Raw genomic sequence first — 17,341 nt, 5'->3', positions numbered from 1 at the left:
CTTTGACTCTAGCTGCCACCACTCTGTCTGGGGAGGGAGTGGACTTTGCCATTGTCCTGTTATGGCAGTGGTGGAAAGTGAGAGTTTGGACTTGCTGGAGTGCTTCTGTCCTCTAAACAGCTCCTCTTTATGGGATTGAAATTAGCTCTGGTCACTGTTACACTGCATGTGGCTGCCTTCCTCCTTGACTGGGCAGATTTTTGATTTGAGTGAACTGCAAAGCTGAGAGGCAATATGTTGCCAATATGGATTCAGAGCCAGAGAGTAGACTATATTGTGTGTGTGTGTGGAGCAGTGAGCAGGACATGTACTATATTTCCACCAGTTCCAGGCTCTGGGAGGGAGGTTTCAGGTTGAGCCAGTCTCAGACAGGCAGGGGATTTTTGATTGTCTTTAGTCTACAGACAGTTCTTAGCTTTAGCTCTCATCTCCTGCGCTCCAGTGGCCCGCTCCAGCTCTGACCTCAGCTCTCAGAGAGGGTGAAAGGTATGGCGGTGAGGGAGACAGGCTCTCCTACTCAGTGGCACTCTGCTCAGTATGGGTTTCATTCTCTATCTCTTTCACGCTGTCCTTGAGTCACAACAAAATTACTCCTCTTTTGTTTCTAGACACACTTCACATATTTTTTAAATGTGATACATTTTACTACAGTTTTGGTTTGTTCAGCTTTGTTGTGGTCCTGTGTTCTAGAAGATGGTTTGTCTGTGTGTCAACAGCTCATTATGTCTCTCCCACAGAGCTCGGTGCAGGACTGGGGGGAGGAAGTGGAGGAGGGAGCAATATACAACGTGACACTGAAGAGGGTCCAGATTCAGCAGGCTGCCAACAAGGGAGCAAGATGGCTGGGGGTGAGTGGACCACTGCTCTTTCACTACAACACACTGGTTGAAAGCACGCAAACTTGTGAGAGACTTTATCAGGCTCAAACAATAACCCTGATCAATGCATTATATCTATAGACAGATTGAATCTTTCCATTGGAGAATTGATGATATAATCACTAGTTAACATGGCAACATTGGACAGATTGAATCACTTTGCAATTAGATAAGTCTATAGTTCTTTGAAAGGAGAGGGGTACAATAAGTAGTTTTGTGGATAGAGCTTGTCTGTTTCATTGTAAGATATGCAGTAGTGTCAATTTGCAATCACAGGGTGTTTTAACATTTAAACTGTTGAATTCTCCCATTTTTGCCAACACCCTGCGCAGGCCATATAAAAACTTTTACACAAATAGCCTACTCAACTGTTTGTCAAAGTCATGTGATTTCCTGATTTGCCAGTTCCATAGAGAGAGAGTACTCTAGTGCCCAAAAGCCTGTTTTAGCACTGGCAGCGCCATTGAGGACTTTTACAATTTTGAAGTAGTCAACTGGGAGGGACTTCCTATGGGTTAAGGAAGAATCACAAAATTCCATCCATATCGTCAAGAGGGATCAGCCAATGAATTATACTCATGAATTATAGTCAATTATACTCACATTCCATAACTGCAGGTGGCAGTCAAATGCCAGACCTTGGCTTTATACCTGTTCAAACAGCACATTCCAGGTGGCAGTATGCACCCTTTCAGTTTGTTTACCAACTCATAGAAGTAGCAGCAGAATAAGAAAATGTACTACTTCAAAATGGAGATGGCCACTATGGCACTGCCCATGCTCGTACAGATGCCACAATGAGACGGGTGCAATGGAGCGTCCTCTGATGATCTCGGTCTGGTTCTAATTAGGTCATTCCATGTCATTTCAGCAAGCCTTGACACCCACCGTCTGATTTATTCTGAAATTGTTTCTGTAGTTCGATAAGATAAGCATTCCGGAAACATTGTTTTGTTGAAATATAATTTGATCTCTGATAAAATTAAGCTAATTGATTGCACCTAAATTGTCCATTTTAATTTATAGGATTAATGTAATATTCAATAATTATAGTACCTAACATCTGATTTGGACCAAACCTTTTTCTAACAATGACTAAGACATGAGGAATCCAAAGAAGTGGTCAAAAGCCATCCACGGACATCCAACACCCCACACCAATCTCACCCCAACAACAAGTGTATATAGTATCAGTCCTCTGTTTGATGACTAGTATGGAGCTCAGAGTATTGTTTATTGTTTTTTTTCATCCTATGTAATGTATTCTCAGTGAACTTGTCCCCCCCCACCTGGTCAGACAAATGAGTCATTTAAAGTCACTGTTTAAAATGCAAACTTTTTTGCATTTTTTGTCACAAATTCAATGCAAGTCAATGGTACTTAATGCTAGCATTTTCTTGCAAATCATCCTAAAGTATCTAGAAATTGATTGTGTAACTCAAGGATATTACTTATAGATTTTTTTGGGATAAGAAGTGCGGAAATGCTAATATAGTTACCATTGACTTGCATTGGATTTGTGCCACAAATGCCAAAAAGCATTTTAAATTGTGGCCAGGTAAACAAACCCAAAGCATGGGTTGCTGTCATACCTGGCCCATAGACTGCTTACAGGGTAAGAAAAAGAAGAAGAAAAAAAAATGAATGTTGTGATTTGGGTGAACTATCCCTTTAACAATGGGGGATTCTTTAAAAAAATGTCTAATGGCAAGAACAGTGCCATCTAGTGGTCAGAACCTGGTATTATCAGGATGTAGGATGGGACATACACCCAACAACTTCAATTACTAATTTCTCTGAACAGGGGAAAGAAACCATCACCAAATTCACTGAGAAATCATGACATAGGATTAAGAAACAATACTCTGAGCTGCAGCGGCATACTACTTGTCAAACATAGAGAATTGATCCAATACACTCGTTGTTGGTGTGTCTGTGGATGGTTATTGACCACTTTTTTGGAGTCCTCATGTCTTACACATTGTTAGAAAAAAGTTAGGTCCAAATAGGATGTTGGGTACTATAATTGTTGAATATTGAATGTTATATGAATCCTAGAAATGAAAATGGTCAATTTGTGTGCAATCAATCAGCTTAATTTCTCAGGGGAAAAAATTATAGATATATATTTTTTTTGCAGGAATGCTAATCTTATCTGTTTCTAACAACCGAAACGATTTCAGAACAATCTGAGATGGTGTGTGTTGAAATCGTCTTTCTTGTGCTTTTTGAAGTGGAACGACCCAACTGCCACCATAATTCTTCTTTCCCTGCATGTTGCATCCTGTTAAAGCAAAGCATATGGATGAGAACAACTACCCCACATTATCATATGGCAGTATACATTTGGAGTGCTTGTTTATTGTAGCCCCTGAGTGGGAGGGAGTGGGAGTTCTGTATATGTGACTGTATGAGTAAGCTAGTGAAAACAAGACGATTGTCTGTTCTGTTGATTGTGTCTTGGTTGTTGGTGATTGTAATCCCTTCATTTCTTTAGTGGAAAAGCAAGATAATGTAAACAGCGAGCCACAGTGCCACACTGGTGCTTTGTTTACTGTTGTGGCACTGCCCATAGAGTGCTATCTGAAGAAATGCTATACAAATGTGAATGTATGTGTTTGGTACTTGACAGTCAGTACATTTGTGGTGAGATTTTTGCCAGAGAGCAGTACTGACTTTGAGAGTGGAGAGCTACTGTGAGTTGGACTGAGTCTGCTGTCCTCTTTGCCTCCCTCTCAGCCAGAGGACAGGGTGGAGGAGGGGTGCTCCACTGTGATTAGAAGCAGATTGGAGAGTTTCCTGTTTTAGTGTGCTAGCAGCACCAAATATCTCTCTCCTCTCTTCTAATTGTTCTCCCAGCAGACACAATACTCGGACACATCTGCTTAAGAATTAAATATAGGGTACCTTTGTCTCAACACCTCTCTCTCCCTCCATTTCTCTCCCCGTTCTAATATCCTTGGTTCTTTCAATCTTGTCTGATCACAGGCTGAGGGGGACCGGCTGCCCCCTGGCCACACAGTGAGCCAGCTGGAAACCTGTAAGATCCGGAGTATCCGTGCAGGAACGCTGGAACGGCTGGTGGAGACCCTGTTGACGGCGTTCGGGGACAATGACCTCACTTACACCAGCATCTTCCTGTCCACGTACCGCGCCTTCGCCAGCACACACACCGTGCTGCAGCTGCTGTTGGACAAGTACGTCTGGGTCTGGGGGCTGTAGTGTACAGCAGAGGCTGGCAACTCCTGGTCCTAGTGGGCCCAAGTGTGTTCAGGCTTTTCTCCCAGCCATAGTGCTATAAGACCTGGTTCAAAATAATTTAGCTAATCAACATGATTTTTATGAGGTCAATTTTATGTATAAGTGTTGGGCTGTGACACACTGTGACTGAAGAACACTGCCGCTCTACATTGAGAGGCTAAGGAAACCTATTGGTCTCACTTCTTTTACAGACTGATGGTAGACATTGATGCTGAAATGTTATTTTATCTTGTTCTTTTTCTCAGATATGGAATTCCAGAGGATAGTGAAGGACCGATGGAGCGATGTAGACCCTCTGAAACCAAAGGAGCCGTTCGAACGTACGATTTCTCAACATCTCCTGCTTTCTTAGTCTGTCTGTCTTTAATTGCTTTCCATATGGATTCAAGCCAAGTTGCTGCTGGGTTGTTACTGTGTAGCTCCTCAGTCTGCCTTTCCCTCTGTCAGCAGAAGCTTGCTCCCAGCAGGCTTCCTTGACTTTATCTCTGCCCCCCTTCCCTCCTCACCCTCAGTGCCCTGGCCTCCATCCTTCGAGTCTGGCTGGACCAGTGTCCAGAGGACTTCCAGGAGCCTCCATCTTACCCCTGCCTCCACAGAGTCATGGCCTATCTACAGAGGGCCCTGCCTGGATCGGAGCCCATTCGTAGAGCCCAGAGTCTATTGGGGCAGCTACAAGCCGAGGCCAGTCTGGATCCAGACTCCGAGGGTGGGTGAACAGTCTAAGATATCTAGTTAATTAGTACTCTATCCTCCCTCAATTCTTTAGTCTTTTTTTCTATGTCTCTATCCCTCTCCCCATCTCTTTCTCTCCATTGGGTGTGTGTGAGACACATTTGCCCCTCTTCACACGCCACACCTTATTTCTCATGCATTTAAAAAAGTAGGATTGCTGCTTTCATTTTCTGATTTAATACAGTGCCTGTTCCGTGCGTTAACTTTTCAATTGTGCCTCCAAATCGGCATTTCCCATGATGCCAAGCAAAGAGGCACTGAGTTTGAAGGTAGGCCTTGAAATACATCCACAGGTACATCTCCAATTGACTCAAATGATGTCAATTAGCCTATCAGAAGCTTCTAAAGGCATGACATCATTTTTTGGAATTTTCCAAGCTGTTTAAAGGCACTTAGTGTATGTCAACTTCTGACCCACTGGAATTGTGATAGTGAATTATAAGTTAAATAATCTGTCTGTAAACAATTGTTGGAAAAATGGCTTGTGTCATGCACAAAGTAGATGTCCTAACCGACTTGCCAGAACTATAGTTTGTTAACAAGAAATGTGTGGAGTTGTTGAAAAACAAAGTTTTTATGACTCCAACCTAAGTGTATGTAAACTTCCGACTTCAACTGTATATCATAAGCGTTGTAGCTGCAGCACCTTCACCCGGGAGATCCATCATTTTCCTACCTCCACATTGTGAACCGCAGTAGATTGACGCCTGTGATTAGTTTAGTAAGGGTCCAGGACCAAGGCGAATGGATGCCCGTTGGTAAAAAAAAAAAAATTCCCTCACAATTAGCGTGGAGCAGCATTTCTATGGGAGCACCACGGCAGACTGGACTGGCACTTTTGTTCTCCGCTGATCAAAGTTGGGGAACAACATTTTCAGAAGAGTAGCACGGCAACTGTTTTCTACGCATAATTGTCAACAAGTGAATTTTCTGTCACTCCTGTCGCAGAATGCTTTTGACAGCATGTGATAATATAGCCTAGCCTACTATAGTGATTGAATCCACCACTTGCATGAGCGCAGATCCATATGCTACATTATTTACTTTGTTTGGCTGCAACAACGAAAAGGCAGCGTTCAGCAGGAATCTTGGTAAGGTGACTTGATTTGTATGTATTATAAACATTATTTTGCACAAACAAATTGTGAACCCAAATGTGTTTATGATTGTTGTGGGGGGACAACAATACATTGAAAGATAATTTGGGTTTGGTGTAGGGGCAGATTTAAGCCATGTCCTCTTGTCTTCAGGATATTTGAATCTCTGTTTTTAATTTATTTTGTATTTTACAATAGCTGCTGTAAGTCATTAGAACAATTGCCATCCCCTACAATGGGCTAAAAAAGGAAAATGTGCTATGTTGAAATGCCCCTTGCCTCAAATATTCTGTTTTGTCATTTTAGTATTGTGCCCAAGATGGTAGACACAAATGGAAAATATCTTGCCTAATGTAGAGTAAGATGATGGCAATGTTTTGCAAATCAGCCTCAAAACACCTGAAGATTGATATTCATGAGATTTTTCTTGAATGTGGGCTACTGTGCAGAAATCAAAGGAAGTCACATTAATATATTGAAACCCCCAGATCAGGGGTGGCCAACCCTTTTGGAGTGCTACTTCTAGGCAGGATTTTCTACGGTCCTATTTTAAAGGGATAGTTCACACAAATGAATTACATATTTACATGTTTGTTTCTTAGGGACAAGGAGAGTCTGCAATCCATCCTATGGTTAGCCACTGCCACCAACCATTAATATTAGCTCTTTTTCTTTGTATTTCCACCCCTTTTTTCTCCCCAATTTCATGGTATCCAATTGGTAGTTACAGTCTTGTCTCATCGCTGCAACTCCCGTACAGACTTGGGAGAGGCGAAGGTCGAGAGCCATGCGTCCTCCGAAACACAACCCAAACACGCCGCACTCCTTCTTGACACAAGCCAGCCACACCAATGTGTCGGAGGAAACACACTACACCTGGCGACTGTGTCAGCGTGCACGGAGCCCGCCACAGGAGTCACTAGTGCGCGATGAGACAAGGATAACCCTGCCGTCCTAACCCGGACGACGCTGGGCCAATTGTGCGCCGCCCTATGGGACTCCCGGTCGTGGCTGGCTGCGACAGAGCCTGGACTTGAACCCAGAATCTCTAGTGGCACAGCTAGCACTGCGATGCAGTGCCTTAGACCACTGCGCCACTCAGGAGGCTAATATTAGCATTTTCTAACCAAAAACCAATGTAATTCAATGTTACCTAGCTAGCATACTCTAAATTTCGTGCCCAAATAATTTCAGAGTAACTTCAAACCAAGTCATTTTGAGTGTGTATTTGCGGACTACAGGAAAAGGAGGGTCAAGCATGCCCCCATTCTCATCGACGGGGCTGTAGTGGAGAAGGTCAAGAGCTTCAAGTTCCTTGGTGTCACATCAACAACAAACTATCATGGTGCAAACACGCCAAGACAGTCTTGAAGCAGGCACGACAACCCCTATTCCTCCTCAGGACACAGAAAAGATTTGTCATGGCTCCTCAGATACTCAAAGTTCTACAGCTGCACCATCGAGAGCATTCTGACTGGTTGCATCACCGCCTGGTATGGCAACTGCTCAACATCTGACCGGAAGGCGCTACAAAAGGTATTGCTTACGTCTCAGTACATCACTGGGGCCAAGCTTCCTGCCATCCAGGACCTTTATACCAGGCGGTGTCAGAGGAAGGCACTAAAAATTGCCAAAGACTCCAACCACACTAGTCATAGACTGTTCTCTCTGCTACTGCATGGCAAGCAGTACCAGAGCGCCAAGTCTAGGGCAAAAAGGCTCCTTAACGGCTTCTACTCCCAAGCCATAAGACTACTTGACAGCTAATCAAATGGTTACCCGGGTCTATTTGCCTTTTTTGTTTTGTTTTTTTATGCTGCTGCTACTTGCTGTTTATTATCTATGCATAGTCATTTTACCTCTACCGACATGTACATCAACGCGGCAAAAAATAAACGTCCCTTTTTCAGGACTGTGTCTTTCAAAGATAATTTGTAAAAACTCAACTTCACAGATCTTCATTGTAAAGGGTTTAAACACTGTTTCCCATGCTTGTTCAATGAACCATAAACAATGAGCATGCACCTGTGGAACGCTCATTAAGACACTAACAGCTAACAGCTTAAGCAATTAAGGTCACAGTTATGAAAACTTAGGACACTAAAGAGGCCTTTCTACTGACTCTGAAAAACACCAAAAGAAAGAAGCCCTGGGTCCCTGCTCATTTGTGTGAATTTGCCTTAAACATGCTGCAAGGAGGCATGAGGACTGCAGATGTGGCCAGGGCAATAAATTGCAATGTCCGTACTGTGAGACGCCTAAGACAGCGCTACAGGGAGACAACTAATTGTCCTCGCAGTGGCAGACCACATGTAACACCTGCACAGGATCGGTATATCCCAACATCACACCTGCGGGACAGTACAGGATGGTACAGAGGATGTACAGGATGGCAACAACAACTGCCTGAGTTACACCAGGCGCACAATCCCTCCATCAGTTCTCAGACTGTCTCAAATCAAATCAGGACCTTTTGCCAGTCCTGTCTGGTCCAGTGACGGGGAGTTTGTGCCCATAAGCGACGTTGTTGCCAGTGATGTAAGGCAGGTCCTCACCAGACAACAGGCCTCCACCACTCAGTCCAGCCTCTCTCAGCCTATTGCAGACAGTCTGAGCACTGATGGAGGGATTGTGCGCCTGGTCAAAATTTGATTTGATTTGATTTTGACCAGGCGCACAATCCCTCCATCAGTGCTCAGACTGTCTGCAATAGGCTGAGAGAGGCTGGACTGAGTGGTGGAGGCCTGTTGTCTGGTGAGGACCTGCCTTACATCACTGGCAACAACGTCGCTTATGGGCACAAACTCACCGTCACTGGACCAGACAGGACTGGCAAAAAGTGCTCTTCGCTGATGAGTCGTGGTTTTGTCTCACCAGGGGTGATGGACGGAATCGCTTTTATCGTGGAAGGAATGAGCGCTACACTGAGGCCTGTACTCTGGAGCGGGATCGATTTGGAGGTGGAGGGTCCGTCATGGTCTGGGGCGGTGTGTCACAGCATCATCGGACTGAGCTTGTTGTCCTTGCAGGCAATCTCATCGCTGTGTGTTACAGGGAAGACAACCTCCTCCCTCATGTGGTACCCTTCCTGCACGCTCATCCTGACATGACCCTCCAGCATTGCAATGCCACCAGCCATACTGCTCGTTCTGTGCCTGATTTCCTGCAAGACAGGAATGTCAGTGTTCTGCCATGGCCGGCGAAGAGCCCGTATCTCAATATCATTGAGCACGCCTGGGACCTGTTGGATCGGAGGGGGAGGGCCAGGGTGCCTTGGTGGAAGAGTGGGGTAACATCTCACAGCAAGAACTGGCAAATATGGTGCAGTCCATGAGGAGGAGGTGCACTACGATAATTAATGCAGCTTGTGGCTACTTTTGATTTTGACCCCCTCTTTGTTCAGGGACACATTATTCCACTTCTGTTAGTCACATGTCTGTGGAACTTGTTCAGTTTGTCTCAGTTGTTGAATCTTATGTTCATACAAATATTTACACATGTTAACTTTTCTGAAAATAAACGCAGTTGACAGTGAGAGGACGTTTTCTTTTTTTTGCTGAGTTTATTACCTCAATGACCTCGACTAACCTGTACCCCCGCACATTGACTCGGTACCCCCTGTGTGTGTGTGTGTATGTATGTGTGTATATGCCTCATTATTTTGTTACTTTTTATTTCCTTTATTTAGTAAATATTTTCTTAACCAACAATGCAGTTAAGAAACATAAGAGTTAAGTACTTTGCTAGTAAGCATTTCAGTCAGTTCTACACCTGTTGTATTTGGTGCATGTGACAATGATTTTGTTTCAATTTTTTTGCAAACTGTAAGAGAATCTTGAATAATAATAATGAAAACCATATATATTCCACCCTGGTCATGGGCCTAAGCCATATGTAGAAATGCAGAAAATGAACTTTAACCCAGGCTAGGGGTTTGAGCCAATGACATTCACGAAAGATTTCACGAAAGAAGATTGAACTCCAAGCTATCTTCAAAAGTTGGCAACCATGCCATCATGAATGAAATCATTAATCTGATCATTTCTCCTCTTCCTAGGTTTCTCTGGCGGTTTCCATGGCAACAGCTCCTTCTGCCTGGGTGAGGATGAGGAAGTGGAGATCGAGGTCCAGGAAGACTTCCTGTCATTTGATGCAGATTTGGTGGCCGAGCAGCTAACCTATATGGATGCGGTAAGAGAGGCTGAGGGAGGCTGGGTGGGAGTATGGGTTTCCAATGTATTTGAACAATATAGGATAAATATACATTATAAAGGAACTGTCCAGTATTACCATATTTCTATGAAATACGACCTATAAATAATTATAATACGAGTGGAGTAGTTTTCCTTTTTAAAAATGATAAGTAGGTTATAAATAAGCATTTCTGTGTTGTTAGGGTGTGTGCGGACCCCAACAAAATATTAATGCGAGTAGACCGCTGATTTGGCGAGCTCAGCCAATGAGCCAACATGACTTCATGTTCTATGAGGAAATAGCAAGCATTTTTATGATACAATTTTTTGAGGTGTGTTTAAAAAATATATATATTTTTTTGCCAATTTATGCTTTGGCCACAATATTTTTTGGTATGCGTTAGCAGAATAATCACTTTTTTTAAGTAATATTTTCACTGGACAGTTACTTTAAAATATTGAATACTAATAGTGTCATTGTTTGTCTGTTTCAAGTTGTTGTTCAAGAAGGTGGTTCCTCACCACTGTCTGGGTTCCATCTGGTCCCAGAGGGATAAGAAGCAAAACAAGCACAGTGCTTCCACCATCCGTGCCACCATCACCCAGTTCAATGCTGTGGCAGCATGTGTGGTCAGCACCATACTGCACCGACGCCAGATCCGCCCGCACCTCAGGGCACGGGTCATCCAGCGCTGGATAGACGTCGCTCAGGAGTGTCGCATGCGTAAGAACTTCTCCTCGTTGCACGCCATCGTATCTGCACTGCAGTCCAACCCACTCTACAGACTGAAGAGGGCCTGGTCCTGCGTGCACAAGTGGGTGTTTCACAAGCTGAATGCATATGAACTGATCAGTCACTCACAACTCATGTGATAGAGTTCTTATGCATTCCCAATTTAATTCTAACCTTTCTCTGTCATTTCCACAGAGACGGCATCTCTACGTTCGAGGAACTATCAGACATCTTCTCAGATCACAACAACTACCTGACCAGCCGAGAGCTGCTGATGAGGGTGAGACTGCTCTGGGAATGCCTGCATACCAGACATTGTGGATGTTGAGGAAGTGGTTAATTGATGATGAATTGATTGATTTTAGTAGTGATTTGATATTTCCCCTACAGGAGGGCACCTCTAAGTTTGCCAATCTGGAAGGCTGTGCTAAGGAGCACCAGAAACGCATTCACAAACGACTCCAGCTGCAGAAGGAAATGGTGAGCGATGGAACAAGCTACAAGCCACTATGGGTTCGCGGCCCTGTTTGTTTCCTTTTCAGGAAGGGGGTAAAAGTGAGTAGCTTAGCTGTGCTTGCTGATTGGTATGTTTTAACCTATGCTTTGTCTCTCCTCCCAGGGTGCCATGCAGGGGACGATACCTTACCTGGGCACCTTCCTGACAGACCTGACCATGCTAGATACTGCTCTACCAGACCTAGTAGAGGTGAGCCTTACTATCATCCTACTCACTCCTTCTGTTTGGGTGTAGAGACTCTGGTTGTAGAGACTTGTGTGTTGTGACCACTGTTTGCAACTAGAGCATGAGTTTCCATGAGTATGTGAGGAATTAGTTTGGCAGTTTTTAGAGAAGTCCACTGCTCTTTGTCTAGCCAGCCCAGCGTGGGATGAGAGTTCAGTCTTTCAGTGTCCTCTGTGTCTTCTGCAGGGTGGGCTCATCAACTTTGAGAAGAGACGGAGGGTGAGTGTCATTTTCAACCTGTTTCTAAACCACTAATTAGGTGATTAGGAAAAGTCATTAATGTTGGTAGTGTCAGCTCAATTGACATGATTGACATTGACCTCTCTCTTGCAGGAGTTTGAGGTGATTGCTCAGATCAAGCTGCTGCAGTCTGCGTGTAACAGCTACTGTCTGAGTGCTGACGCTGCCTTCCTGCGCTGGTTCAAGAGCCAGCCCCAGCACAGTGAGGAGGAGAGGTACAAACATCATCAATCATTCACACTATATATATATCACTAGATCAGCTCTTGCTATCCTCTCTTTCTGATTGTTTCTCAGGCTAAGTGGACTGATAGCAGTGATGTCATGATTCTTTTCGGTTTCTCTTGCAGCTATGCTATGTCTTGTGACATTGAAGGAGTGGGAGACAGCAGTCCTACTTCACCCAAACCCCGCAAGAGCATGGTCAAGAGACTTAGCCTGTAAGCACACTCTAGAGGAATTATAACATATACTGTACTTGATATTTTGATTTACAATAAATCTACCCTGAATAATATAGACATTATTGTAATGGTGTAGAATTCTACTATCAGTTGTGGAGCCTTTGCCATAATATTAAAGTTTTAACAGAATTCCATTAAATCATTGTTTATATTAGATCTATCTGACACATATTGGTCCTTTTTTGTTTTGTGATGTTTTTTTTGTTGACTTTTTTCTGTCAGACTGTTTCTGGGTGTAGACTCCTCGGCAGCGAGTTCCCCGTTGAGGGAAACACCTCGGTCGCCCCCTACTGGCAGCTCTGGGGAGAGCATGGACTCAGTAAGTGTGTCGTCTAGTGACTCCAGCCCTTCAGAAAGCGATGGCATGGCCATGACCCCTATACACACCTCCGACACTCAGCAGAACAAGGTATGGCACTAAGATACTTCACTTTTTTTGCCTTGATACATTTTTGTTGTATTTAGTTGATTGGTTTTGCACAAGCCCTATTGTTTTATTTTCTTTCTATTCTGTGTTTTGTTTACCAATGTGTGCAAATAAAGTTATAATTCTTTCCAAAAGGTTGGCAATATGAAGGTCGTATATGTGCTAATTACTGTGCTTCATCTGTCTCTCCAGTTGTCTGAGTCTTCTTCCTGTACTTCTCTCCACTCCATGGACACCACCTCATCATCAGCCAGTGTTCCAATGACCCCAGCCTCTCCCTCTCTCCCCGGGCCACCCTGCATGCACCGTCGCTCTGTCTCCCTGACACCCATGTCCCCCTCCTCCCCCCTGCCCCCGGCCTACAACACCCAGGCCCAGGACGCCTGCATCATCAGAGTCAGCCTGGAGCAGGGCAATGGCAACCTCTACAAGAGCATCCTGGTACGTCTCATGTTAAGATGTGAGATTATAAAAAATGTCTTCTAAAGGTGTTTCAGAAGTGATGATTCATCCTGATTTTGATTTAATTTTGATATTAAAATATGTTGTTTCCTCCCCAGTTGACGAGTCAGGATAAGACTCCAGCAGTGATTTCTAGAGCTGTGGCCAAACACAACCTGGAGAGTGAGCCTGGGGAGGGATATGAGCTGGTGCAGGTCATCTCTGACGAGAGAGGTACAACATTCTCCCTGACACTCTTTAGCTTCTGAGTTGTGATGATGTCACTTAAAAAAACTTCCTTTTTCAGAGCTGGTGATTCCAGACAACGCCAACGTCTTTTACGCCATGAACACCTCAGCCAATTTTGACTTCCTGCTGCGTGTGCGAGGCACCGCGGGGAGGCCGGTCCAGCTGAGAAGTCGCTGCGCCTCCACACTCCCCCGCGCCCAGCAGCGCTCCAGCCTGTCTCTGCGCCTCAGCAAGGTCACACTGTGACTCCCAGGACAGGGGCACAAGGACTGGAGGGACCACAGACTTGAGGGGGTGGGAGACTGAGAAGGAAGCATGGGGGAGTGAGTTGAAGTCAATGAGACTCTGAATACCCTATTCCCAAAACCCCTGTCCCCAATCGGACCCCCACCTCTCAGTGCCCACGTACATCCCCCAACTCCAGAAGCAGCCTGTGGCCTTCCAATCCCTGTCCCTACCACCCCCCAACCCCTATGGACTATTATGGATGTGTAGTGGGACTTCAGTGCCATATAGAATATAGATGCCTTTGGCAGAGCGAGACAGTGCCCCCCTCCCCGCAACCTTCCGCTCTCCACATGAAGAGGTTTTGCACATGCAGGAGGAGTGATTCCTGCCCTCCATCAGTATTCAGCTTTTTTTTAATCAACTCTCTTCTTTCCTGTGATGCCTGTTATGTTTCCCATTCAGAGGGAGATGGGAAGGAGAGTGAGACTGTGATGTCCAGTCCTGTTGCCTTTATTAATGATGATGAACTCCTGTGTCAGTATTAATCTGGGTGATTGATTGACAGGAGCTGTGTGATGTCACTATCTTTCTTCTTTGTTTCCTTCACCTCATTGTGTGCACTGTGTGTAACACACCGGACTGCGCTTCTAATATTCTGAGCTGTGTGACGAATACCATTATAGAGGCATTCTGATAGGTTCCTACTTGGTTTTAACAAGTCCTTTCCTTTTGAAATTGCTTAGCTGTCCTATCTCATCTGTAGGGTGTAGTGACACATAGGATGGGTCTCTATGTGAGGCCCGGATTGAGCGGCCTGCCGCGCTGATTAGCAGTCCTGATAGAGATGCACTTGTTGGTGGCTAGGTGACGTCAGGAGGTGGGAAATGGGTGGAATGAGTGACCTGCTCTTCTTCTTTTCACCTCTGCACAAAATGAAGTATAGTTTTGTTTTCCTCTGTTTTTTACAGGGCAGAAGAAAAAAGTATATGTATCAAACTTGGAGAGGGTTCCAAAGGATGATGTTCTTAAATTATATGTGAATTCAGATTGTCAGAAAGAAGACAGTGCCAGATTTGCTGTGCTTCATTTGGAATCGTGACAGAGGGACAGACTCTCACTCCAGTGCTCAGTGGGTGCACATTACATTAATGAGTACTGGGGCTTATTCAGGAGGGTGCAGGGTTAAGGTCTATCTGCTGAACACTCCGTCACTTATCATGTGCACTTGGGTGGAGTCGAATTTTTTAGACCAGCGCCGTATGGCAACATGATACCCTCGCCGGTCCATGTGTTCCTAGACCCCCGATTTTATAAACATTCACAAGGCTGCAATGGCAGAGATTTTCTTCCCATTTGTGATAAAACGAAGAACCACATTGAAAACTACCACTGTTGGCTAATTTAAAAGAAAACCAACTGCATTTTTGAATAATAGCTAAATCTAATGAAAGTTTCAGTTTGTTTTACATTACCTCATTTTGTGCCTGCCAGTTGGCTGTAGGCTAAAAACAGCAAGCTAGCCTTTCCATCTTCCCACATCTTCCCAATTTATAATTAAATAAATGCCCTGGCAAATATTCTTCTACTTGCCAGTGTAACCTACGACATTATTCCAGTTTAATCTGCTGCTTGAATGTATTCGCTCCCATATCAGCTAAAAATAGAAAGTGGTCATTTTTGCTCATGGAGAAAAAGCACATGGCTAGCAGCTGTTTTACCATTTAGAAGTAGCCTAAAATCAAGTAATTACTTCTAAACAAAATATGTTTTGTGGGGGGATTCTAATAAGGCTATAATGTTTATGGTTTGTGGGGGGATTCTAATAAGGCTATAATGTTTATGGTTTGTGGGGGGATTCTAATAAGGCTATAATGTTTATGGTTTGTGGGGGGATTCTAATAAGGCTATAATGTTTATGGTTTGTGGGGGGATTCTAATAAGGCTATAATGTTTATGGTTTGTGGGGGGATTCTAATAAGGCTATAATGTTTATGGTTTGTGGGGGGATTCTAATAAGGCTATAATGTTTATGGTTCGAACAGTCGCTGAGATTACATTTAGTTATCAATGCAAAATAGGCTACTTTAGTTCTTAGCATCAGATCACTTTTGTTTTCACGGATTTATAGCAACACTGGTGCTTATTTTTAAAGCAAATTGATAGATGTAGAGTTAATGATTTAGTGAAGAGTAAATGTTTTGCGGGAAAATTAATTCAACGTATAAGGAACTTGACTTTTTTCACCGCAACCCCACTTTTTTCTACCACTACATCAGTGTGTGAAACAGCTTTGTGCCAAAAGAGAGAGGAACAAAATCACATTTTTTGGGTTCAATTTCAACCAAGTGAGTTTGGTGGTAAAATACAGCCTCATTATCTACACAACAGTGCCCCCACCCTCACAAAAGGAATAATATGCTGCATTTCAACGTTTTTGTGGAGAAAATCCGCATAGCAAGCGACTAGGTAGGCTTACGTACTACAAGGAGCCGCCCATTTTGTGGTGAAAAATGACATTCAAGTACTGCGTTTGCGTAAACTTTCAGATGGAAATTGTCATTCGGAATAGGCAGTCATGTCTGCTCTTACAACAGTCTCAACATTGCAGCCACCTGTGCACCGAGCCACAGCCAATCACTCACTCCCAATAGTTTGAGTCACAGACGATATGAAGAAAAGAAATCACACCAGCCCACACTATGACACTAACTCAGTTCCTCCTGTGCCCAGGCCTCTACACACACTACACACACACACCTCCTACTTTAACAGAAACCCTTACTGGCTCCCACACACTGCCTAACCAGCATTAACACCATCACCCCATCGGTCACACACACACACACACTGAATGCTGTCCCTCCTGTGCCATAAATACCTATTCTCTCCTTGCACACTGTGGTTATGGTTATAACACTCGTTCGCTAATACTGACATTCTGGCCATCTCACTGAACGCAGTGTACTGATCTGTTATTGGTCATACTAAAGGCTGGGCAAGGTTTACTCTGTGGTCGATTTCCTCCTATCTTGATTCTCATTCAGCACTTGTGATTTTTCTCTCATGAACTTTGTGTACTTCTTCACTGCCAAAGAATTCTCTACCTAAATAAATTATTATCATTACTATGATTTGTCTTTTTGTTTGACCTTGAACAAAAAAGATTTCCAGAGTTGAACGATAGTTCAAATTATTACTCTGTAATTACCATTTAACAATATGCTTGGTCATTTCTTCACCATAAAATGTTACAATGAGATGACAAGTAACTATGAAGTCCTGTAAAGCTAGTGCACCGTATCATTTGTGGGCTTTGTAAATTGTTTAAGGCATTTCAACTGATTTCAATGCAGTTATGACCTCTCCTCTCGAAGCTACATCCTATTCATGTGCAATTTCATAGAAATGAATTGACAAATGTGTTTTAAAGCATTTTGAGTTATTTATTTAACCCTAAGAAAATATACATAAATATCCTAGAGCCAAGTCGATAAAGAATATACATGGAAATCTTATAAGCAATATTTTTGTTTGTCATCAGCTAATAAGACAATTCGGTGAACATATTTTCATTGTTGAGATCACCTCCATGAAAAATATAGATGGTTTATTTTGAAATCAGTTGGATATGTTCAGAAATACAATACCAGTCAAAC

At 43.6% G+C, this 17,341-nt stretch overlaps 1 protein-coding gene across 2 annotated transcripts in view; it reads left to right on the top strand.

Annotated features, from left to right (window-relative positions):
- The window catches only part of rgl1 (ral guanine nucleotide dissociation stimulator-like 1), a 47,190-nt gene extending 30,374 nt beyond the window's left edge, over positions 1–16,816 (top strand). For both annotated transcript variants that reach the window (XM_021603919.2, XM_021603920.2), the window contains exons 2-17: positions 738–848; positions 3,867–4,075; positions 4,385–4,459; positions 4,652–4,845; positions 10,026–10,159; positions 10,657–10,976; positions 11,090–11,174; positions 11,285–11,374; positions 11,514–11,600; positions 11,823–11,855; positions 11,970–12,091; positions 12,227–12,316; positions 12,563–12,749; positions 12,960–13,208; positions 13,328–13,442; positions 13,516–16,816. In XM_021603919.2, coding sequence (XP_021459594.1) covers positions 738–848; positions 3,867–4,075; positions 4,385–4,459; positions 4,652–4,845; positions 10,026–10,159; positions 10,657–10,976; positions 11,090–11,174; positions 11,285–11,374; positions 11,514–11,600; positions 11,823–11,855; positions 11,970–12,091; positions 12,227–12,316; positions 12,563–12,749; positions 12,960–13,208; positions 13,328–13,442; positions 13,516–13,703 — 2,289 coding nt within the window. In that variant the 3' untranslated portion in view covers positions 13,704–16,816. The remainder of the gene's footprint in view (positions 1–737; positions 849–3,866; positions 4,076–4,384; positions 4,460–4,651; positions 4,846–10,025; positions 10,160–10,656; positions 10,977–11,089; positions 11,175–11,284; positions 11,375–11,513; positions 11,601–11,822; positions 11,856–11,969; positions 12,092–12,226; positions 12,317–12,562; positions 12,750–12,959; positions 13,209–13,327; positions 13,443–13,515) is intronic.
- The last annotated feature ends 525 nt before the right edge of the window (positions 16,817–17,341 follow it).

The sequence above is a fragment of the Oncorhynchus mykiss genome, chromosome 5 (assembly GCF_013265735.2).
Source record: "Oncorhynchus mykiss isolate Arlee chromosome 5, USDA_OmykA_1.1, whole genome shotgun sequence".
NCBI lineage: Eukaryota > Metazoa > Chordata > Actinopteri > Salmoniformes > Salmonidae > Oncorhynchus > Oncorhynchus mykiss.
The sequence above is the reverse complement of the archived record's forward strand: the minus strand, read 5'-3'. Positions and strand labels throughout refer to the sequence as shown.